Source organism: Alosa alosa, chromosome 6 (genome assembly GCF_017589495.1).
Source record: "Alosa alosa isolate M-15738 ecotype Scorff River chromosome 6, AALO_Geno_1.1, whole genome shotgun sequence".
Taxonomy (NCBI): domain Eukaryota; kingdom Metazoa; phylum Chordata; class Actinopteri; order Clupeiformes; family Clupeidae; genus Alosa; species Alosa alosa.
In genome coordinates, this window is record NC_063194.1 from 9650297 (window position 1) to 9674495 (window position 24199).

General features: G+C 39.9%; 2 protein-coding genes across 2 annotated transcripts; one reads left to right on the forward strand and one right to left on the reverse strand.

Annotated features, from left to right (window-relative positions):
- Positions 1-8229: 8229 nt before the first annotated feature.
- LOC125295693 lies at positions 8230-18359 on the reverse strand. Its single transcript, XM_048245067.1, has 6 exons — positions 18196-18359; positions 14399-14452; positions 14105-14237; positions 13515-13551; positions 12248-12561; positions 8230-12129 (listed from the first exon to the last, which is right to left on the reverse strand). The coding sequence occupies exons 3-6, from the start codon at positions 14224-14226 to the stop codon at positions 8364-8366; spliced, it is 4239 nt and encodes a 1412-aa protein (XP_048101024.1). The 5' UTR covers positions 14227-14237; positions 14399-14452; positions 18196-18359; the 3' UTR covers positions 8230-8363.
- A 2317-nt stretch (positions 18360-20676) lies between these two features.
- LOC125295696 (charged multivesicular body protein 4b) lies at positions 20677-23939 on the forward strand. The gene is made up of 5 exons (XM_048245072.1): positions 20677-20975; positions 21687-21864; positions 21962-22076; positions 22323-22449; positions 22779-23939. The coding sequence occupies exons 1-5, from the start codon at positions 20792-20794 to the stop codon at positions 22847-22849; spliced, it is 675 nt and encodes a 224-aa protein (XP_048101029.1). The 5' UTR covers positions 20677-20791; the 3' UTR covers positions 22850-23939.
- Positions 23940-24199: the final 260 nt, after the last annotated feature.

Consider the following 24199-nt stretch of genomic DNA (forward strand, 5'->3'; position numbering starts at 1 on the left):
TTCCCCTCTCCGAGAGCCAGGGTGTGTTTTTATGTGTGAGGGTGTGTATATTTTTTGTTATTAATATTATTATGATCATGATCATTTTTTTTTTTATTATTTTTTTTTTTTTTTTTCTTTTTGGGGAGGGTTTTGATTTTGTTTTGTTACGGTTTAATTAATGTAAATTGGAAAATAAAGTAAAAAACAAGGAACAATGAAGTCAATTTTAATTGTTTTTCTTGAAGGTACACGTTTGTTTACTTGTTTGTACATAAATCTGAAGAAACATGTTGATAAACTTAAAGGAACCATATGTAAGATTGTGGCCAAAACTGGTACTGCAATCACTTTCAAATTACTGTAGAGTGGTGTATCCCCTCCCCCTCCCCCCTGACTCGAGGTTGCCAACCCGGATGCTGAAACACTACTGACTTCGTGATTAGTACATAGGTGGACGGTGGCGCATCAGGCCAAAACACACCATGACATGACAAAACACAACATCAACATCAGTTGAGGGCTGCAACTTCACTTTTTAAAATGACAATATCTTGGCCGGACTGCTGTTGCCAGTGATATAAGTATTTGAAATTAACATGATTTCTTAATGTCTAATGACATACCAGAGCCATTTTATGATTAATTGAAATACATTTCTTACATACGGTTCCTTTAAGTAAACTTAAGTTTGTATCAACAAGCATTTTGCAGCCCTTTTCAAAACCTAAATAAAGTACACACATTTCACCTTCAAATGCCAAAACACAAAGGGACACATTTAATGGTCCTTGTGATTTCAGATATTTGCCCACTTTCAGTAGTTCTGGGCCCATATTAAGTCCCATAATTACATGTGAAACTAGAAAGACAATCGGCTAGAGCTGACCTTAAGCAAGGTTACATATTGTAGCTCTGCATACTGATTTGAGTCACAGATATCCCATTTATTCTCATGAATTTAAAGGATAAGTATATATACTTTTTTGATCCCGTGAGGGAAATTTGGTCTCTGCATTTAACCCAATCGGTGAATTAGTGAAGCACACAGTGAACACAGTGAGGTGAAGCACACACTAATCCCGGCGCAGTGAGCTGCCTGCTTCAACGGCGGCGCTCGGGGAGCAGTGAGGGGTTAGGTGCCTTGCTCAAGGGCGCTTCAGCCGCGGCCCACTGGTCGGGGCTTCAATCGGCAACTCTCCGGTTACAAGTCCAGAGTACTAACCAGTGGGCCACGGCTGCCCACAAGGGTCAGTCTGTAAAGGGTCAGTCCTTGGTGCATGCTACACCTTTCCACCAAGCTCCACGAAAATCATACCAGTGCTTATTTTAATGATCCTGCACACAGACAGACTGACCAAAAACATGACTAGGTACAGGTAATTCTTAGTTTTGGTTATTCAGTGCACTTGAAACACACAGTAAGGCACACAAGAAAAAATGTGTGATAAAGAGTGATAAATCTACAGTATGTCAGACTGAAGAATAGAGACCTGCCAAGAGTCACCATTAAAACCTGTTTGTTTTCAGCCATTTCAGAATCACAAGCATTTCATATGATCCAATAGAAATGTGTGAAATGCATGGTGTGGGGTGTGCTTTTCCATCCATCCCTGAGAAATCTGTCCACAGATTTAATCTGAATTGACAAGCAGTTTGACATCAGCATGAACAAATTCATGACTATTGTTAGACATGATACAGAATGCCTACGTGTTTATACTGTAAAGTGCTGTATTATTTACGGAAGAAAAGGCATTTCCGTACAGAATGCTACTAGGAATTTTGGAATGGGAAAAAAATATTGGGCTGCACCAATAATAAATATAGCTGCAGGCGATGATGGGCCCAGCACCTATGGTTTCGTGACCCAGGACATTTCAGCAGCCAATAATGCACTCACATGTTGTGTCAAATGCATACATCTGAAATTTCACACATTTTGGACATTGGAAGCACTTCTTTCCCACATGTAGATGGCACTAAGGTAATGTTTCAATAATTCTGTGTAATTTTATGCGTAACTATACCTCTGCTGTGGTTTTGCATACTGTACCAATATGTGTGTGTGTGTGTACCTAGGTGTGTGTTTATGTGTCTGTGTGAGAGCCTGTGTCTTTATCCATATGTGTTTCTGAGCCGACACTGATTGCGCTGGAGCCCTAGGCGAGAATTTACTTTGGTAGGAAGACCATAAACATGTTTTCCATACAATAATGTTTATTTTCCTACGCACAAAATATGCAATCAAATAGGTGACTATCTGGTCAACTGGAACAGTGTAGACATGTGCAAATGATGCCTCCCTCTCAGGCCCCCTTGGACAGGACAGAAGACTCTGGTGCAGTCATGGCGATGGCCACCTCTGTCTCCTCGACCACTGGCGAAGATGCAGAGCCCATACACAAAATCTTTCTATTGATCAGAATGGCAGCAAGATTTGAGTGCTACCCTAGGCATCCTTGTCAGAATGAGAAAATTGTAAACATATAGTAGTGGAAGGAGGAAGACAAATGACACCCCAACTATAAAATATGATGCAGCAATAGGTGCTACAAAAGAGAGTGTCATTATCATTGAATGGTGATGCAAGGGCAAGCTCTAACTCAGACATTCTCTTCACTGAAACTGAAACTAACTAATACAAGTTTTTTTATTATTATTATATCTCTGTGAGGTTCTCTGTCCCAGACCACAAGTTTCCGCCTATATATCCAAGGCAGGTATAGTGGGATTGACAGGTGTGTCTTTTTCACATGACTATACCATCAGAATAAGTTGCTTATTAAAAAAAACATACCTAAAACTGACAAAATGCAGCATCATGCTATTCAAAAACTGTAAACACAGTCGGTGAGCTATGCAACACAAAGATTTACACCATGACATTCTAAGAAATAAGGCAAGGAAGTGGTCAAACTCGGATATAGTCCTAACTAACTTGTAAAGATCTCACTCTCTGAGATTCCCTTGGTCTTTCAGTTCACTGAGTTACTATAGTTGCAGGTGTAGATCACATCCAGGTGTTCACTCTCCATAACCCAAACAGAACCAAACACCTTTAGCCCTCTGTTATTAGTCCACACATATTGAAGGTCATTATTCCTTGACCCTGTGCAGTTTAGGGCACAGCCGGTGGAGTTACATCGTGGTATAATAATGGGGTCCTGGATGGTTTCTGCAAAAATATTTGAATTCACTTAATTGTATTTCTAATATTAAAGATGCACTACAGCCACCGATTAACCCCTACAAACTATTCATCGTTCCTAAAAGATACATATTCATTTTTTTTTCACCTCTGAAACGTCAATGATTTTTATTTCTTATTTTGCTCGTGATATGTCTCATAACACACTAAAAACACCTAATGGACATTTTATACATTTACGTGAAAAAGTTTGGTGAAAAGGTGAAAAAGGTGAAAAAGTTTCCCAAGAGGGTCTTAAAAGGGAAAAAAACTCATAAATCATATTCAACTCACCAAATACAGTAAGCCGATAGGCCCAAGCTGTGTGAAAATCTTCCACTTGAAGTTCATACAACCCTGTTGCATTTTGATGAATATTGGACATGTTTAGGGAAAACATGTTGGGATAAAGATGGTCTGTTTTTTCCCCTGGGTACCAGTGGGCAATGACTGTGCAATTGTGTAGCCACTGAGCAAATGTTTCATTTCTGTTGGATCTATTTGTGTGTAGAGTGATGGACTGCCCTTCTTCTGTAGCTACAGGAACAACCTCTGTAGAAAGAGAGTGAAGTTAACAGCACAGACCAAGTTCACCAATAGAACCACAAATCTTCAAATCTCCATGTGCTGTCTGGGTCGTTTACGTTGGACCACTCTGCTTACCTCTCTGTTTGATGCCCTCTCCAGGGGGACAGTCCCTGTGCTTCACACAGAAGTCAGCGCGCTTGTAATAGCCCTCCTGGCACTCGCACACCCGGTCGTTGAAGGCCGTGCACTCCTGCTTCACCACCTGGTGCTCACTGCAGAACATGGAGCAGTACAGACACTTGGGCAGGTAGTTGTGGAATTGGGTGAAGTGGTTGAGAGGGCAGGATGCACAGATGGTCTGCCTGTTGGGGGTGCAGGGAGCCTTCATGTAGAAGCCTGCGGGACATCGTCGCAAATCAGCATCTTCCTGCTCATAGGGTCCCTGTGCTGTAAGGTGCGTGGCTCTGAAGTGACGCTGACCAACAGGGCACAGACAACCACAAACAACCATAGTGTGTGGGGAGGCTGTGGAGGAGACATGACTAGAATATCACACTGAGAGCAAACACATATTTTACACAAGTGGTCTGTAACTAAGATGCTTCACTATTGTAAGTACAGAAGTATGCGAATTGGAACACAGCCATAGTCTTAATCAGGCAAACACTCATATTCCCATCTGCTGTAGTAGGCATACATTACTGAATTTAAGTGCAGTTGCTTCTGGAACTATTAGTGTTACCAAATAAATGCTTAATGCTACATTTTTGTATTACCAAATAAACGCTAAAGCATATCATCATATCATCATCGTCAACTCACCATTTTAAGATGTTGCTCTGACAAAAGAGAGAGGACTAGGGGTTTCACAGACTTTTATAATGACTGCAGACTACTTTTGAGGAACAGAAAAAGAGAAGTTGTATTGTATTTGGTTTTGTGGGTGTGGGTTGTGCATGCGTGTGACGGCAGGTGGGTGTAAAATTCTCCATAGCAGAAAATAAATTTACAAACATGCAAATGGATTTGTATTCTCAATACCTCTTCCCAATTTCTCCATAGATAAACAACAACATATAAAACATCAATCTGATGTCATCAGAACTTGATCATTTAACACATGGTATTCAAATCATTACTTCAATATCGCCCATATAAGTCCCAAAATATAATATATATATATAATGAAAAAATGAATGAAAAAATTCATATAATATATATATGTGTGTGTGTGTGTGTGTGTGTGTGTAATCTTTTTTTCATTATATATGTTTTAATAGTTTCTGTTTTGAGTAACAGAGATACACATGTCCATAGTGGAACCTGTTTTTTTTATTATTGATAATAATAAAATGTCATTCCAAATTGGATGTACTTATATTGAAAGGTCAAACTATCACTACATCTGCAAATGTCTGCCTTTTGCAGACACGCGTGAGTACAATCATGCGGATGTGTCTAAATTTCCTCTTTGTGAAGCAGTGACTAAGATTTAGGAAGGCTTGTAGGCCTATGTTACACTGTAACTTAACATAAGATTGTAGATTGTATTGTACAGTAATTTGTTTGTACAGATTGCATGTAATATTTAACACAACAAAAGACAACATCTCTAATTCTATAGCCAGCTGCTAGAAATTGCACATAAATTCCTCTTACCTCCCTTTCTCCTGTTGCTCTTAGGTGTTTCTGCCAGATGATTCTTTTTGTATGTGAAGAAGGTTAAATTTGTGTGAGGTCTCGCCGGCAGGCAGACCCATGGTAGCATACTTACCATGCATACATTCTTCTAAAGAATAGAAGAATCGGTGGAGACTACTAAAGGGAGGTTTGAAGGGCTAGTTGGAGCATGCTTTGTGGACATATTTCAATATAGGACCAGGTTTTCTTCAGAAATACTATCTATCCATGTCTCACTTTCAGATAAAGATCTGTGCACCTCTGTTTATGAAACAGCAATCACTCATGCTGTTTCTGTAAACTGATTTCTTCGAACTGATAAATGCGCAATTTGTTTGTTTGAACATAACCAGCAACCATATTATTCAGTTGCTGTAATGTCCTGTTTGAACCTTCCAGTCAATCAACTTGTGTTCGGGCCACCTGCTTATTTCACCACTTAAAGGTGTACGTTTTTGAACATTCTAACAAATGATTCTGTCCTGCAACAATTCAAGCAGAGGAGGTTGAAGCGGTAATCAAGAATACTTGATTCATTGTTCTAAAATTCGATTTTGAATTCAACGAAGCCAGATATAGGGACTGTTTAATATTTATAAAAAAGGGCTACCGGAGGGATTTTGAGTGCTGCAGTCAGGAGTTGCATGACTCCCTTACCTGTAAGAAATTTTTCAATGAACCTCCGACAGAACTTCCAAATAAGACATGACCCTCCCTGGCCAAATGTCGATGTTTTCCGCCGGTGCTCCTTTGAGCATTGAAACACATGAGTTAACGTTCTTAAATCTTTCTGATCTTACACATCACAATCCACCAAGATGGTGGCCATTTCAGTAAATTTACTCACTAACATTGTTGTTGAAGCACAATAAGCATGGAAACTAAATGCACACTTCCTGCATATCTGCATTAGCCTACTTGACATAAGTACTCCTCTAACAAATTCACATGAAATAAAACATTGAGACCATTCAAGCACACTGGGTAATAATAATATCATATGGCATAAACCTCTAATTCTGTGAAAAATAGTACAAATTATCCAAATTAATTTAAATCACCTCACATTAAAAACTCAAGTACCGTTACACAATAAACAGATAAAAAAAACAGGTTGGAAAGCACACAAGATGATGTGTGACATGCAGCATTCACAGTCCAGCCTCCTGACAAATCCACACACATAAGCCTCTAGAAATTTCCGGTTAAAAAAATAAACACTTAAATAAACAAAAAAAATGCACTCCACTTTACTGTACATTCATGTCAACTAATGTCTGTTTTGCATTTAATAAAATTCTGTTAAGTTATTTTTGTATGAGCTAAGCAGTCCAAACCAAAAGATCAATCGTTAAAAAGAAGAGGAGCAAACCCCGTCTTTTCCGTCCTCACGTCAAAGCCCCTGCCCCACTCTAAATACAAACTCTCCCTTCCTTTCCCTTGTCATTTAACTATATACAACTTCTTTAAATAATTCTGCTGGTGGAACACTGGTCTAGCTAGTCGTTATAGGCTTTGGATTTAAAGCCCAAGCTGTCCTGAATCATGTTGAAGAACATCTTCTCGTAAAGTCGGTACATGGTGGAGGCCCCGATGATGCGGGCGATGCGCTTGAGGCTCTTGAGGAGACGCTTGGAGACGGCGTGACCGCGGCCCCGGAGCCGGCGTAGACTCTGGGCCAGGGCTTTGCCCACGTCACGCTCGCTGTTGCGGCTCTTCCACAGGTGCAGCAGCTGCAGGATGTGCTGCTGCGAGGGGCAGGAGACCACCAACGTGCGCACATCCTCGTCGCTCACACGCACGCCCGGAAGGCTCTGCGTCACCGCCAGCAGGTCGCCCAGCGTCAGGTTCTTCAGGCCAGTACAGCGCAGCACCTTCCTCTCTGTTTTTGTTTGTTTTTATGTAATGTTTGTAATTTTATGTAATGTCATGTTTATTTGTTGTATTGATTTGTCTAGTTAAATGTTTTCTCTCTTTATTTTCTTTTTATTTTTGATAGTTTTCGTGTTATTCTCTTAGTCCTTTTTACTGCTTTCAAGTCGGCTGATGTTGTTAACGTCTGTCCATTGGGAGCTTGCTATGGCTAGCTTTTGCCCTGGGCCTCTTACATCCTTCCCATCCATCTGTGAGCCGGTGCTGCACTTCGCTGTCTGGTCGAGGGGTTTTCTCGGGACAGCAGCTGGAGCTACTCTGCGAAAGATCTGCCGAGGCCGCCGAGCTGTTTCTGACCTGTGAGCTGCCATGTCAACTGGAGTCTGGATTGAGCAGACTAACGTTAACGTTAACGTTGAAGAACTCTGCATTACGGACCAACAAACTGTCACTGTTATAGCAGCTAAGTCCACCGAGTTGCTGATCTACAAGATTGCCCACGACTTTCGGACTGGTATGCTTCCAGTGATCTCCAGACCAAAAAAAAGACCAAAAATATGGTAACTGTACTGTTGACCAGAGACAGAGACACTTTTATAGGGACTTTTATAGGGAAGTTGAAGAGTGTCATACTTGAATTACATAACACCAAAAAGGAAGACACTTTGCGGCATTTAGTGAGGCACGAATAATTAGGAATCTGGTGTAGGCCTACAACTCCAAACTACAGTAACATTTTCTCCATGATCTCGTTAGGCGAGATTTTTTGGGTTTAGCAGTAAATCTGTGTTCTTATGAATGAATGGTCATTTCGTGATCAGAATGGATGGATAGCTCCTTCCAAGGCGTCAGTAGACCTCATTATGCAGGATATTTAAAAAAGGGTTGGATGTAATTATTTAAGCGTATATTCTCTGGATGGTTTCACCAACCGCAGTGCACACAGGGCAAACAGAAAATGAAAGGAAATGACAATAACATGAATGCTCAGTTGATTTTTATTATGCTTTTGGTTAGGTTAAGAGAATGAAAATGTAGCGATAAAGATGTGAATTAGTTTGATTAAGGTAGACACGTAATAGTGCTGAGATGTTTTGAGAGGTTATGAGTTTGGTTACACAGGGCTGACCCTGGACTTCTTCCTCATGATGACAGAGAGTCTCTTGAAGAGGGAGAAGCCTGGTCTTGCACTCTCCTGTCCTGTGCTCTGAGGAGGCAAATCTTCCTCAGCTTCCTTGCAAATCTGCAGGAGCTGTTTAGTGAGGGAAGACACCAAGGTTTTCTCAAAGGTAGGATCCTCTCTGACCATCGCTTTCAAAAAGATCTCTTCAGTGCCAAATTCCCTTAAGAGGTCACCGTAGACAATTCGGAAGACCCTGTGGATCCTGATGTTGAGAGGAAAGGGGTCATTTCTAGAACTCCCTGACACAATATCAAAGACATACAGGATCTTGTCAACCAGTTGTCTGGATCTCTCCAGCAGGGCTTCGGACTGCAGTCCCTGACCTTTAGTCTGCATCAGCAGCCGTACAACCAGCAGAGTGACCAAACCAGCGTAGTTGTCAGAGTCCACAGGCATGATCTTAGGGAATGGGAAAGGAATGACGTCTTCGTCTCTGTGGAAACCCAGTTCTTGAGGTAAGGCAGCTGAGCTCTCGGTGCTCAGAAGATTCTCCCAACAGGGTTTAAGTGAATGACCTAACTGGTCTTTATTCTTGCCAGACTCTATTGGCAGTGATAGGCTGTTCATAACATCGCTGACCATAGTTTTAATGACAAGGTTCACTATGTCACAAAGTATTTTTGATGGGGATCTTGAGCCCATTGGTGCAGTTTGTTCATTGAGTGCTGTTCCAGATAAAGAGCTGGGAAGGCACACTGGAGCTGAAGCAGGCCATGAGGAGCCTCCCTGATTAATGCCCCATGAAAAAGGCAGATTGAAGTGAGGGAGCAGGTAGTGTTTCACCGTCTCCTTAGCGTAGATCTCCACAAGCTGAGAGACATTGTGCCTCCTTGATGTACTGCAGTGCCCCATCTCCAAAAGCACGCTGTCTGAAGCAAACTTGTGAGCAGCCACTCTGTTGCTGCTCAAGAAAAGTCCACAGACTTGATCAACAAAGTCATGGGTAAAGTAGTTAATGGTTTCCTGTGAACGAGATCTCGAGAGCTTTTTAGCAACTGTGTGGAGTCCTCCATCCTGCATTTCTGATGAAGAACACCCACCATTCTCTGAATTAATCTTTTCATTAACCATTTTGACCACACTTGTAACTGCTTGTCGGGTAATGCAAGCATGGGCATTGTCCACATCAGTGCTGGTTTCTCTCTCAATGGTACCCTCTGTAGTTATCTCTGTTTCAGAGACAACCCCATGGACATTCCCAGAGGTAGGGTTTGCGCTGCCCTCAGGCCATTTAGATGAAGTGGAAACAGGTCTTTCGGCTTTAGTTGGGATTTGCTCTAGTCCTCCTCGGCCTTCTGCCTTTCCGATGTGTTCTAACATGGAATTTATGATGAGATTTATAATTTGGAGGTCATCACGTGTTTTCAGATCATTTGACTTTAGAAGGCTCTCTTTAATGCTAATTAGAGCTTTTCTAATGGCTTCCTTCGCGTAGACATAAGGATCACCTGAGGTTTTGGAGCAAAGCCGCTGGTTCATTGTGAACAAATCCAGCACTTTTTGCCATAAAGTTTTGAACATCCCACAAGTGGTTGTCCAGATTGTAACCTTGAGATCATTTCCCATTCGTTCATTTCCCTGTGAGCTAAGTAGACCACCCTCAATGTCTCCTTTGATGTCAGAGCAGGTGTTGTCCAAAATACTCTGTATACCCTCAACAATGGTGCTGACCATTTCACAAGCTGTCTGCTCTGTTAGTGAGGAGGTGGTAAGCCTTGAGAGGTTAGTGGTTGACTGAAGCAACACTTCATTGACTGACTTTATAGCATTTGTCTGAGCACCCTCCTCTCCGAATACTTCCTCAATCAATTTAGATAATGAGTCTGGCGAATCATTACAGTCCTTGTGGGCAGATTGATCAGAATCTTTTTCATCAGCCAAATTTGGAATGATTGAGTCAACTACCTTGTCTGCCAGTGAGATGGTGGACAGTTTCTCTGAAATGTTGGCAGCGTCCTCCTTTGCATTCTCTTCGTTCAGCACCATGAAAAGCTCTGACATGATTTCTCTGGTGCAGCCATCAAGGTCAACCATGTCTTTAATGTCTTTCTTGTGAATGAGAGGGTTGGCAAGCAGAGTATCATCAATGCTCTGAGTAGTTTCGAGACTACTTAAGCATGGACCGTCCATCACAGGCTCATCATCTGCATGCTTTCCCGGGATGTTACACAAGGAAGAGCACTGAGCAAAAAACTTACCAACTTTAGTCAGTAAATTTTCATACATGTTTGAGGCTGAGATAATGAATTGGTTATTTGAGGTGGCAAGCTTGTTCTTCAAAGTTGCCAGCTTGGTTTCAAATGAGCGGGTACCCACTTGGTCAGGAGAAGCTGAAAGGAGTGTACTCATCTGTATGTCGCTCACAAACTGATCAACTATATCTGTGACAAGAGCATCCATATCTCTGGAGGTAAAGTCTTTCCATGGCATTCCTTCCAATTCATCATTGTAAATATCTGTAGTATATGATTGCAAGGAGGTGTAGCTTCGCACTGAACCAACGAGCACATTAGTAACTGCCTCGAAGGCATTCATCTGAAATTCTACATCGGATAGTCTTTTTATGCTTGTGATTGAGCAAGGCTTTCTAAGTACTCCAGTGACATCATTTTTCGTCAGTTCTGAATCATCACTCTCATTGCACCCAGCAGATGTAGAGCAAGCCATGTTTTTTAACTGGACAATTACACCATCAAAAAAACTGCTCTTATCAGCCAACAGATCTGGTGAAGCCAAGCCTTCCTGAATTGGGTTCTGCTTCAGCCCAGAGAAGTAAGAGGCCAGCACTCCTTTTAAGACGTTTCTGGTGCAGTCGTCCAGCTGACTTGGACTCAAAGGACAACCAATGTCACTCTGCACCTTATGTGCAACTGGGCTCTGTGGTTTAGCCACAGGCAAAGCTTGGTCACTCTTGATATTTGTTGGGCGCTGATTTTTCTGTTTGACTTCAGCTGTATGAACATCCAGGGCTAATGAGACAAATTCATTTGGTTCCTCAGTTCTCAGGGCAGCTGGGCTATGCTGGAGGGGAAAATGTCTGAAGAAATCCTTAAGTGTAACTTTTAGTTTTCCATAGATCTGTTTTGCTGCTACCTGAACCTTTTTTGTTTTAAGACCAGAGACATGTGGGGGGACTCTTTGTGTCTGGTCAAGTGTTTTTCCCTCATCAGGAGACATGGGTTCATCCGCATATTCAGCCAACAGAGCAACCTTCTTCATCTCCTCCACAAAAGTCTCTATGAGCACAGTAGCAGCTTCTTCAACATGCTGAGGACATAAAGAAGAAGAAGTCTCAATTCCAACTCCCAGCGAGTCACTGGAAGGAGTGCGTGGAGCAGATTGAAATTGCTTCATGTTTCCAATAAAGACATCCTTGACTGCTTTCTTGGCCTTGGTGTGGAATTCCTCACTGGAAACCACTTTGACGCAAAGCTCAGACCTTTGTCTTCCACTAGACACTTCTTTGACCTCAATTTCATCCTCTGCAACTTGTTGTTGAGGAGGTGGGAAGTCATTTATACATGAATAATGGCAAGTTAGTACATTCACAGCTTTTTTGATGCATGCCAGACACTTTTTAGCCGAGATGTTTCTCTTCTGGTCATCCAAAAAGCACTCCATTGACTGGTCTTGTACTCGGAGGAATTCACTGAGGGTTTGGGACACATTTTCAACCAGCTGCTCAGTGGTGGTTTTCCTGTAGAAAGCAGCAACTATTTTTTTAGACTTTTATCCAAAACCAGAAAACATGCGTGCATCATCTTATTAGTATTGCAGCAAATGTCTATGGGTTTATACTTGGCTGTACAACTTACCTCTTTCGTGAATCAGTTGAATGGATCGCATCAGATCTCTTGCTGCAGGATGAGGCAGTTGATGCCCTGCTGCTTTTGGTTCTGGGTATAATTTCAACAAGGACCCCATTGTTGAATAGCTTGATTCCTGGGTCCTCCTCAGCATATGTGGCAGAAGGGGTCTTGGTGGGGTCTTGGATGGTAGGGTCTTGAGTGTCTTGGTTAGCAAGCTCTCTTACCATCTTCAGGAGGGCAGGGATGACCACCTTTACTGAGGTCAGGTCTACGTATTTGACCAAATCAATCAGGAGAGTGAAAAACTCCGCTTTGGTCACCTGTTTCATATGGGGAGAGTGAACACAAAGAATCACATCTGCTACTTAACATGTAAAAAGGGGAGATCTTTCCCAAGACCTTAGCTGTTTGGAAACTTAAACTGGTGCAGCTACCGCAAAAGCTCTATCGCCTTTTTGCTTGAATCTGGAGCGTGGGACGTGCAGAAGACCCTTGCTGCAGGATCTAAGGGACTGAATGGTAGTGGATGAGATCTGATATGTAGGATGGTGCCAGACCATTTAGAGCTTTAAAACCATCAATAAAATCTTAAAATGGATTCTGTACTGGATGGGCAACCAGTGGAGAGAGGCTAGGATAGGGGTAATATGCTCCCACTTTTTAGATCCGGTCAGCAGTCTTGCTGCCACATTCTGGACCAGCTGGAGCCGTGAAATGAGTGATTGAGGAAGTCCCAGGTATAATGAATTACAGTAATCCAGCCTTTATGTAATGAAGGCGTGAATTACTTTCTCCAGGTCATTAAATGACAGAGAGGGTTTCAATTTGGCGATGATTCTGAGCTGGTAGAAGCTGTTCTTTATTACCACCGCAGCTATTTCTTATTAAAGGAAAACTCAGAGTCAAAGATGACACCCAGGTTTCTTGCACTTCATGTAACATAGGGGCTGAGAACACCCAGGTTTGACACAGGGGAGACTCTGGATTTAGAGGGACCAAAAATAATAACTTCTGTTTTGTCGTTGTTAAGTTGGAGGAAGTTATTACCCATGGCACCGATATAACCATGACACCGATATAACCTGTGTAACTGCACAGTTCAGCACAGGACTGCACCACAAACACAGAATGATGGTGCACACTGACAAGCACCTTAAATCTTCATAGCACAACACAGGAAATTTGCCAGTGTAAAATGTAGCAGTATGACTAGAGGGCCAGTACAAAACTGGATTGTGAAAATGTTGTTTACACCACATGTGAAAATACTCACAGGATTAACCATGATCTCATGGAAGGTAAGCCATTCCCTATGAAAATAAATAAAGTATATTAGTATCGAAAAGATGTAGAGGAAACCACAGAGGAGCCTTGTACATTACATTACATTACATTTGGCTGACGCATTTTTGACCAAAGCGACTAACAACATGGCAAACAGTTTAAGTTTTAAAGCAATTCTCTCAACAATTTTAGGACAATTTGAAAAAGGTAGAGTACAGTAAGAATAAGTGCGTCAGTGAGTGCTGTTTTTAAACAGTTGAGTGTCAGTTCAAGACAGGTGGTAAGTGCTAGGATCAGCAAGACTAGTTGTAAGTAGTGCTATGAGAGGAAATGTTCTCTAAAGAGCTGGGTCTTCATGAGTTTTTTGAAAATGGAGAGGGATGACCCTGCCCTTGTAGGAACTGGCAGTGTGTTCCACCAACGAACAACAGATGAGAAAAGTTTGGATTGGCCTGAGCGTACCGGTGGCAGAGCTAGACGTCGTTCGTCTAACTATAATGTTAACTACAGGCGTTGTAGTTAACATTATAGTTGTATATAGTAGTAGTTAACAGACAGAGCATCAGTGTTGATACATACTCATTCTTCAGACCCTTCAGGTATTCTGAGAGAAATATAAACTCCTCCTGAAGCCCAGAAATAAAGCAGTCTTTCTCCGCAGGGTCCTCTGGGAAGGACTGTCCTGGGAGAGACTGGGCCATGGTAGGAATGGCTGAAGACACACACACACACACACACACACACACACACACACACACACATGTTTACAGATCTGTACAGTGTAACCCTCTCTCGCTTAACGCATTCTACATTCTGTACTCATCACATCAATGATAATCAACCACCCTATTTCCCAGAAGTCTGACCCTTTACCTGCTGCAGATTTGCTTATTCAGCAACAGGTCTCCTACTGGACATCACAGCATTCTGCAAGAATCAGGATTAGATTCAGAACATACATTTCAATTTGAATTCTAACTCCATAAACATTACACTTTAACATTTTCAGTGATGCTATGGGGAAAAAACTCAGTGTAGGCTATGTATTCCATGCACTTAAGTAAATCATTTTTTAAATGAAAATATGTCATCTCTGTACTGATACTCATCTCTGTACTATGAGAAGTGAATAAAATTATCCTACACACAAGCTTATAAGATGGATAGATTGCTTCCATGGAAACCATTATGACATCAGAGCAAGCTAGTGATGTCAACCAGACTGATGTCAACATTCAGTTTATGGTTATGGTTATGGTTATGGATTTAGCAGACGCCTTTGTCCAAAGCGACACATAAATACAAAACAACATAATAATATTTAAAATTGAACAGGGAACAGATTAAAATGTAGGTCAAATATAGTAAGGAGAATAGTTGTAGTACACAATAATATCAATTCAAGCAATAGCCTAATAAAAAGCAATGTAAAAAAGGGGAAAGGCAATAATAAAACAATAATGTCAATTCAATCAATAATATAAAAACAATGACATGCTAAGACTACATTAAGGAGAATATCAATAATAAACAATAATGTCAAATTAATTAACAGCCCAATTAAAATAAAACAACATTATATAAACCATAACACATAAGCTGTTATTTAAATAAGTTTATCCTATTTGTTGTCAAAATTGCAATTTAGATTTGGTTATGGTTATGGTTATGGTTATGGATACACTTTTGTCCAAAGCGACATACAAATACAAAACAATATACTTAAATTTAACAGGGAACAAATTAAAATGTTGGTCAGATTATAATAAGGAGAATAGCAATAATAAACAATGTCAATTCCATCAATGGCCTAATGAAATAATCAATGAAAATGAGAGAAAAAAGCAATAATAGCAAAAAGCAACAATAATGTCCATTCAATCAATAATATAAAAGCAATGGTAAGACTACATTAAGGAGAATATCAATAGTATGGTTTGTATGTTATAGTATTGTTTATTTTCATTAGGCTGTTGATTTTTCATTAGGCTGTTGATTAATTTGATGTTGTTTATTATTGATATTCTCCTTAATGTAGTCTTCCCATGCTATTGTTATTGTTATTATATTATTGATTGAATGGAAATTATTGTTTATTATTGCTATTCTCCTTGTCTGACCAACATTTTAAATTGTTCCCTGTTAAATTTGAATAATGTATTGTTTTGTATGTATATGTGGCTTTGGACAAAAGCATTTGCCAAATCCCATAACCATAACCATTTTACTCTGCTGTAAATAACAAACTTCTTGTGACTTGTCCCCCCTGTACACAATGAAAATGCTTTTGTTGTGGAGGTGAATGATTAAAAACAGGCAAAAATGATTATATTTTATAAAAATTATGAATATTGGTCAAATGCAAGACTCTTTTCCTCATGGTTCCAAGCTTCCGTTAAAAACAATCGTGAAAATGATTACTGTTGGCATTTTAGTCTGTTATATTACCAGACTGATTGGTAGAAGTGTCAAAACAATAGTAACATTAGCCTAGTGGGCTATTATTACTACTATTGTGATTATTAACATTATTGGTTCTCATATGGTGGTCAATTCAATGACGTCAATTCCATATCATTTTGACGCCCTTTTTCTTGATATCAAATCAACGTTGATTTAACATCAATTATATTGACCCAAGTTTTATAGACCAGTGACTACATGTTTGATCCCATGTTGGACCTCTTAACAACCACAAGCAAGCCATAGCTTGTAATGCTAAAATAGTATGAAATTATAGATGCTCAACATGATGGTCAAGACCTTGACTAATTCTTGACATCAAATTGACATCACGGTGCCCTCTGGGTTGGTGGAATGAGTTGCAGTGCTCTCCGTTCCTGTGATAGTTGTGGGTCTTTCAATAGGGGTCTAAAGGCATATCTGTTCAACATGCACTTAGTTTATTAAGCGTTGGTTTGTATATTATAGTATTTGTTTATTATCATTATGTTATTGATTGAATTGACATTTGTTTATTATTGCTATTCGCTTTAATGTAATCTTATCAACTTTTTTCAATTGTCAGTGCCCTCCAAGGGCGTCGGAGCCATTATATTTTTAAAAATGTTAGTTTGGACCCCCCCACACACACACTTTTGCAGTGCGAAATATCAGTGCTGTTTTCAGCATCTGTTTAGTGATTCATTGTCATTTTCATTGGATTCTCCCATTTGCGCGTAAATTGTTCGTAAGCTTTTTTTTTGTTACACGCATTCACCCATTCCGCTTCTGTCACACACACAGCGACAAGCGCCAAATCCCCCGCAGTGTTGAAGAGATAAGTCGTCCCCCTCACTTTTGATAAGGAAGAAAGCCTTATAGGTACGCCAAATAAACAATAACCTATTTTACGCTAGGCTATGTAAAACTCCCCATTAACAGCATCACGCCACTAACCACAGCTAAGACTGCACAATTTGGTGTAACGTGCACGTGCATGGTAGGCTAAATTAAGGCATTACAAAACTTCAGTAACGCGCGTTAATGCATTTTAACCCGAAATTAAGTGGTATTTTGTTTTTATAAGCATATACAAATTCGCCAACAACTTCCGAGATCAACAGAGGAGAAAAAACTGTGTAAATTGTAGAATGTTATCTCCTGTCAGGCCTAGCTAGGCTACTTTCAAGATGATTGGCTGCAGGAAGTCGGACTCTACATTTGCCATGGGCAAGGCCTGCTTGAGCATATGAAGGCAGAACATTCATTCATATCACAGAGGGTAGGCCTCTGACTCTGGGTGAACTGGGTGGAGTGCCGCCTAGATTTAAAAAGTTAAAGCAGATAGGCTACACACCTTCCAAAATCGCCTGTTTTTCGTTGCGTTCGTTAGGACCGTGCCACTGGAGGGACCGCTCATAAACTCCCCTTAATTGTTGTAAATATAGACTAGATATAGTTAACATCCGAACAGTTTTTGTGAGTGTTACTTTGTTAATATTTGGGGAAACTGCGAGTAAGGGGCTGCGACCGTTCTACATGCAGGCTGCTGAAGTGCTGCAAGGGCGCAGCAAATGAACTTCAGAAACAATTAAGCTCACGACATTCAGACTGGCACAAAAAGTTAACGGCCCACCGGGAATCCTCCCGAAGCTCCCGATAGCCACTCCGGGGTTGCATTCAAAGCATTAAATAGCTTAATTTAACAGATAGGCCTATTGCAACTGCATGATTAACTATAACATGAGGTTAATAAAGCTGGTTCCGAATTAGTCATTGACTTAATAGCTTTATTTTGTTAGGCTATATAGAAGTATCTAAATAATCTGTTAAAATGTACCAGAATTCAGGAAATTGCATCTAGTCCAAAAAAAAAAAATAGTGGGAGAGGAACCCCATACCCCCCAATGAAATGTCCCACCCACTTTTAGAATGCCTCCGACGCCCATGGTGCCCTCCCATAGAAAACAACGGTATGCAACTCGCTAGCCTATGTCTAAGGTGTATATGGTAAGTGAACAATTCAACTATTACAAGTTCGTTTACCATCAAATTGGCCTAGTAAAGGTTATATTAATGTGAAAATCTTTGTGTGTAAATTTAAAAAAATGCTTTATAGACTATCCATTTGTATGTGAATCTGATATATGAATCTGTATCATAGGCCTACATATTTATCACACCTACAATATAGGCCTAACATTAAATATTTAAAATACCTGGCCTACCTTTGCTTTCTTGTAATGCACGTATAGCAATATATTTGAAGCCTGTAGAGAAAATCATCTCCACATTAGATGTTAGCCTACTTTATGAGAACTGACAAAAGGCCCACTCTCTTTTCAGATCAGTGTTCTCACAACAGTTAAGCCAGAGACGGTTGATAATTAAGGTTGTATATCAAGGATCTTTGGTTAAGCGCAATTCGCCTTTATGACATCATTCAGCTGTGTGTAAGTATGACATCACAGTCACAGATGTAACTGCACTGGCCATCAAAGATTCTAGAGCGTAGCGCTCTAGAATCTTTGCTGGCCATAGCCTAATCTAGAAGCTATAATATACCATTATGGTTATGGTTTTCAAAGCAACATAAATACAAAACAATTTAAATACTTACCGTTTTAACAGGGAACAAATTAAGATGTTGGTATTATAGTTGGTCAGACTATAATAAGGAGAATAGCAAAATAATAAACAACCATGTCCATTCAATCATAGACTAATGAAATAAACTATGAAAAAAAGGAAAAATAGCAATAAACAATAATGTACATTCAATCAATAATATAATAATAATAATAGCATGGTAAGACTACATTATGGAGAATATCAATAATAAACAACAATGTCAAATTAATCAACAGTCTAATTAAAATAAAACAATACTATACAAACCATAACACATAAGAAGTGCTAATGAAGTGCATGTTGAACAGATATGTCTTTAGACCCCTCTTAAAAGACCCAAAACTATCACAGGAACGGAGAGCACTGGGCAACTCATTCCACCAACATAGAACCACTGAGGAAAAAAGTCTTGAATTTGACCTAGTGTTTATGACTGGTCGACACAACAGACACTCTTCAGACCGCAGTGGGCGGTTGGGGATGTACGTCTTGTTCATTGAATTAAAATAACAAGGAACAGATCCAGTCAGTGTCCTATAGGCCAAAGTGAGAGATTTAAATTTAATTCTGGCTACTATAGGGAGCCAATGGATAGTAACTAGGAGAGGAGTTACATGTGTCCTCTTTGGCTGATTGAAGACCAGGCGAGCTGCAGCATTCTGGATTAGTTATATTATTGACCACAGCAGATTTAGTTGATAGAATTACAGGCCTATGTGATAAAATATAACTTAGGCCTACTTACATACATTTTCCATTAAACAGCAAACCTGCCATAGGCGTACTGTTATTGACCACAGCAGATTTAGTTGACTTAAACTTACAGTAGGCCTACTGTATGTGTTATGTGTACATCCAAACAGTTTTGGACTAGTTATTTCACACACTGTTTTTGTCTAAATGAACCAATTTTCTCAGAGAGAAGAGAACCATTGCTCCCAGTGGACTCAAGGTTGCTTACCATAGATATATCATAGATATATCTATGCTGCTTACCATAGTCACAAACAGAAAAAGAACATCAAAATCTTGGCACCTTGGCAACCTAGAACTCTATAATTCTAAAACTGTATTACAATAAATTAGAATGTTAAACTACAAAGGCAAAAAGGGGAGAAAAATTATATATGGCCACAATAATTTAGATAAAGTCCATTTTAGGCACCATTATAGATATACGTATTGTAGTTTACATGTAGTACTGTAGACCATGTTGTTTCCTTTAGCATGGAACCAGATCCCCTGGAATACATTTAGACAAAGGCACTGCTGGACTAGAACAAAAAAATTGGTCCGGGCATTTTTAGCCCATGTGGCCCACCACAATCGGTCGGGCACGCCACTAATACACAATCTTGGCAGTGCCCTTAAATATGCACATTGAACTAAGTGCCAAAATACTCATTGGTGATCAGAGATGGCCGTGGACTAATTTCCCTATCAAGTAATATAATTATTATAACAAGAGGATGCTCTACTAGAATGTAATGCATAATTTCAAGTTATTTTATGCAAACAATTATAGGACAACTTTAACATAAGACAAAATAACAGAACAACTTTGTTGCCTGTTTCTTAAATTGTTTCCCCTCTACCTACATTGAGAGCTACATCAACTTTTCTAACTTTCACTCTTAATGTCTTTTTAAAGGTTTTAGTTGCCTTGAGCATGAACATGACTTGACATGATGTAGTATTTTGCCCCTCTTTACCAACGGAACCCTTAGCCAAATAATTTTAATGTTAGCCTTTGTTATGAGATAAGGTGAGCCTATGCTGACAAAAACGTCATGCTGACAAGTGGGTCAGCGCAAAGAAAAGATTGTCATTAAAAAAAGGTAATGAGAAGAATTTTTAAAAGCATCAAAGTTGATCTAGTACAAATGTTTTGATGTCAACCATCCATGATTTAGTTCTTGTTTTTTTTGTTTGTTTTTTTATCAACGCCATTGTTATTTTTTCAATGCCAATGACTCTGTAGTAACTCCATGCCAGCGTAGGAACATGGCCCAAACCAGTTCTTCACTTCCTCCTGCTGGTGGCGATAAAGCACCACAGTGGAAAATTACGTCACCAGGCCTAAACGCGGAAATAGAACATCAACAAGGCAGACGAAGACGTAGCTAGTCATACTCAGTGGCGTTTAGCTAGCTGTTTAGAGGAAAGGTTTCGATTTTGTGCTTTTTATTCAACATGTCTGTGTTTGGAAAGTTGTTTGGCGGAGGGAATAAAGGAGGAAAAGGACCGAGTCCACAAGATGCCATCCAACGACTTCGCGAGACAGAGGAGATGTTGACCAAAAAACAGGAGTTCTTAGAGAAAAAGATTGAACAGGAACTTGTCACTGCTAAAAAGAACGGCACGAAAAACAAACGAGGCAAGTTAGATTTTGTATATCCGTTGTGAGTATTGATGATGGAATCTAAAACATTGTATCACAGTGTTACTTTTAAAATAATGGAAAATATCAGTTTGATGTTAGCCAATTCACTTGAAACGCCTTGTGAAACTTCATGTCAGATAGCAAGCTAGCTAGCTAGTTGGCAGGCTAACGATAAATATGGATACTTATAAAGCGTTAGCTTGAGTATTGTCAAAGGATTGTTTCGAAACATACGGTGTTATATCCCGTTATGGTGGAGCTGGGGAGTGAGGGGGTCTCCTACCACAAACATGTATTAGTTTAATCCAATGAACTGGCTAACGTCAGTGGGATCTCAACAGCTAGCTAACGTTAATGGTAGTTTATGGTAGCATTGTAACCACAGGACTCCAAGTTGACATTCAGCTGTGTTCTCTCACAACACGCTATAACGTTATGGCTGAAGTTGTCATGCTAGGGGTGGTTAGCCAACAAGTAATGTTATCCTGTTCAGTCATCTCAAATGCATTGTAAAGGTAATGACATGGTCTTTTCTGGAGTGTGCCATTTGCGAAAATCGGGCATCCCCTCACATGACATATTTGTGGACGTTTGACGTAATAACACATAGGGTGTGGTGTTCCATGACTGTAGTAGCTAAGTAACCAGTTAACTTATGTTCATTACCCACATGTTTGTGGACTAACCTATGTACTCTCAAAACAGCTGCTTTACAGGCGCTGAAGAGGAAGAAACGCTATGAGAAGCAGCTGGCACAGATCGATGGAACTCTGTCCACCATCGAGTTTCAACGGGAGGCACTGGAGAACGCCAACACCAACACCGAGGTGCTCAAGAATATGGGATTCGCAGCAAAGGCTATGAAGGCCGCACACGAAAACATGTAAGTCCATTAATAAAATTGGCGTGTTCTTTCAGGTTATTGTGGTTCTTGATTGTTATATTTTACTCAACCATGTATCAATTTCATGGGGTTACAGGGACATAGACAAAGTGGATGATTTGATGCAGGATATCACGGAACAGCAGGAACTTGCACAAGAGATCTCAGACGCTATTTCCAGACCTGTTGGTTTTGGTGAAGACTTCGACGAGGTAAGTGTTTGTAGGACTGGTCACTTGCAGTGTGGAGACTACCGTAAAAGAGATGCAGTATCTTGAGATGCTATACTGATGTTAATTTTTAGAAAAACCTTGAAAGGAGAGTGGTACAAATTGATGGCACTCCATCTAAGTGTCTGGTTGTAGTAATGAGGAGTTTTTTTTTTTTTTTTCTGTTGGGAAGAAAAAGCCATTTAAAGTGTATATTACTTATTAGTAATGTTTATCTAATCTATTTAGGACGAGCTGCTGGCTGAACTGGAAGAGTTGGAGCAGGAGGAACTAGACAAAAACCTTCTGGAAATTGGTGGGACGGAAGATGTCCCATTACCAAGTGTGCCTTCAACTTCTCTCCCATCCAAACCAGGTCAGATTTTGGACTTTTAAGGGGTTGTACGTGTTCCCAGAGAAGAATCCAGAGGTCCTTTTTAGAGCGTTGTGCAGCAAAGACATACATTGTAAAGTGTCTTTGTTGAAACCTTTTGTGAGTTATGTAATCTATATGCAAGAAATGTTTTTGTGCACGTTTTTCCTCCATGGTCTGATGTAAAAACTCTAGGTATGGTTAAAACGGGTACTTCAAGGTTGATATATATCTGAGAGTAAAATAAAACTGGTTCCTTCAAGGGAGAATCCCAATCCCTTTTGGATACTTTGTCAACTGCTCTAATGATCTTTCCTGTCTTCCTATTCTAGCCAAGAAAAAAGAAGAGGAGGATGATGATGATATGGAAGATCTCAAGGCTTGGGCAATGGAGGCAATGTAACCCCAGTCACTTTAAGGGGAAGAGAAAATGGGACGTTTTGCTTTCTTCATACAGGGGATCTAAAGGAATCGGACACTCTCACAAAGTTCACACTACGCTACATCAACAGATCCAAATCCTAACCTATGCCCAGTGCTACCTCAGCAGGCCACAACGAGCACATTTATGTCGGCCAAAACATGGGTAGTGCATCTTTGGGCTAAAAGTGCTCAAAATGTCCTTTCAAAATAATTTAGTTATCCTAAGTACAAAGTAACCCAAGGGGGACTAGAAGGATATCAATATTTTGAAATGAGTTGTGTGTTGATTCAGTTTGTATGTGTTGCTTTAGAATAGGTACAAGGTAAAATAGGATGTTTTGAATATATATATATTTACATCTACCCCCCAGTTGACGGAGCCTTGATTTGATACTTGTGGAAGATCCTTAATTCTTTGTTCTTCTCTCAGAGGACATGTTCTTAGACTATATACACTGTATAAACTCATTGGGCTGTTTAAGAGTGGACAGTGGTGTGTCAAGACAGATTGATTTGAAGAGATGAGTGTGACTGTGTGTGTGTGTGTGTCTGTGTCTGTCTGTTAATGCAGAAGGGTGTGAGATGAGTTGGCATGCTTGCTTTGGGATTTTGTTTACTTCCTCCACCTTTCAAGCACCTCCAGAAACTGACTTTTTATTTATCCCAACTGCTAATAATACTATACATATTATTTACTTATTGAAGGCATACTTTCTTGAAAGAGGAAAAGCTATTGATATGATCAGTTTAGAAAGTTTCCGAGAAAGCTCTCGATCCTCCATTCACCAGCTGCATGCTAACTTGCTTGGGAAAGGTTTCATAACTCATCTCCAAACTATTGTTGAAGGCAAAACAAAAACAGAAAGTACATAATGGTTTATAATTAAGAATGATGTGAAAATGACAAATATAAGCATTGTCATCTAGATGGAAGAACAGTTTAGTATACACATACATGCTGTATATTTTCGATATAAAACAAGGAGGGTGAGTGGCATGTGTATATTTGTATGTTTTAATGATCCAAAGGACACACCTGTTTGGATAATCATTAAACTTTTTTGATCTTTTGTTGCTGGTCTTGTTTTGGGGATAAACATTGGACTTTGAAAAAAGATTTCTCTGTATCCGAGTGTGTCATTCCCCAAGTCCTAAAGGTTGCTTGTGCAACATCACCTGTATGGTTTAACATAAATCCCCATCTGAGTGCTCTGGTTTTGTGTGGGTGAAACCAGGCTAAGCTCTAATGTCTTAAAGATTTATATATCTGTACACCCATTTATTCTCTGCATTTTAATTTTGTTATCCCCCTTATTTAGCAATGGGATTG

Coding starts and splice junctions, on each gene's coding strand:
- LOC125295693 (XM_048245067.1), bottom strand. CDS start 14,226: ATGGCCCAGTCTCTCCCAGGACAGTCCTTCCCAGAGGACCCTGCGGAG. Junction 13,552..14,104: donor CTGAAGGGTCTGAAGAATGA/GTATGTATCAAC, acceptor TTATTTTCATAG/GGAATGGCTTACCTTCCATG. Junction 12,562..13,514: donor ATGAGATCATGGTTAATCCT/GTGAGTATTTTC, acceptor CATATGAAACAG/GTGACCAAAGCGGAGTTTTT.
- LOC125295696 (XM_048245072.1), top strand. CDS start 20,792: ATGTCTGTGTTTGGAAAGTTGTTTGGCGGAGGGAATAAAGGAGGAAAA. Junction 20,976..21,686: donor CGGCACGAAAAACAAACGAG/GCAAGTTAGATT, acceptor CTCTCAAAACAG/CTGCTTTACAGGCGCTGAAG. Junction 22,450..22,778: donor TTCTCTCCCATCCAAACCAG/GTCAGATTTTGG, acceptor TTCCTATTCTAG/CCAAGAAAAAAGAAGAGGAG.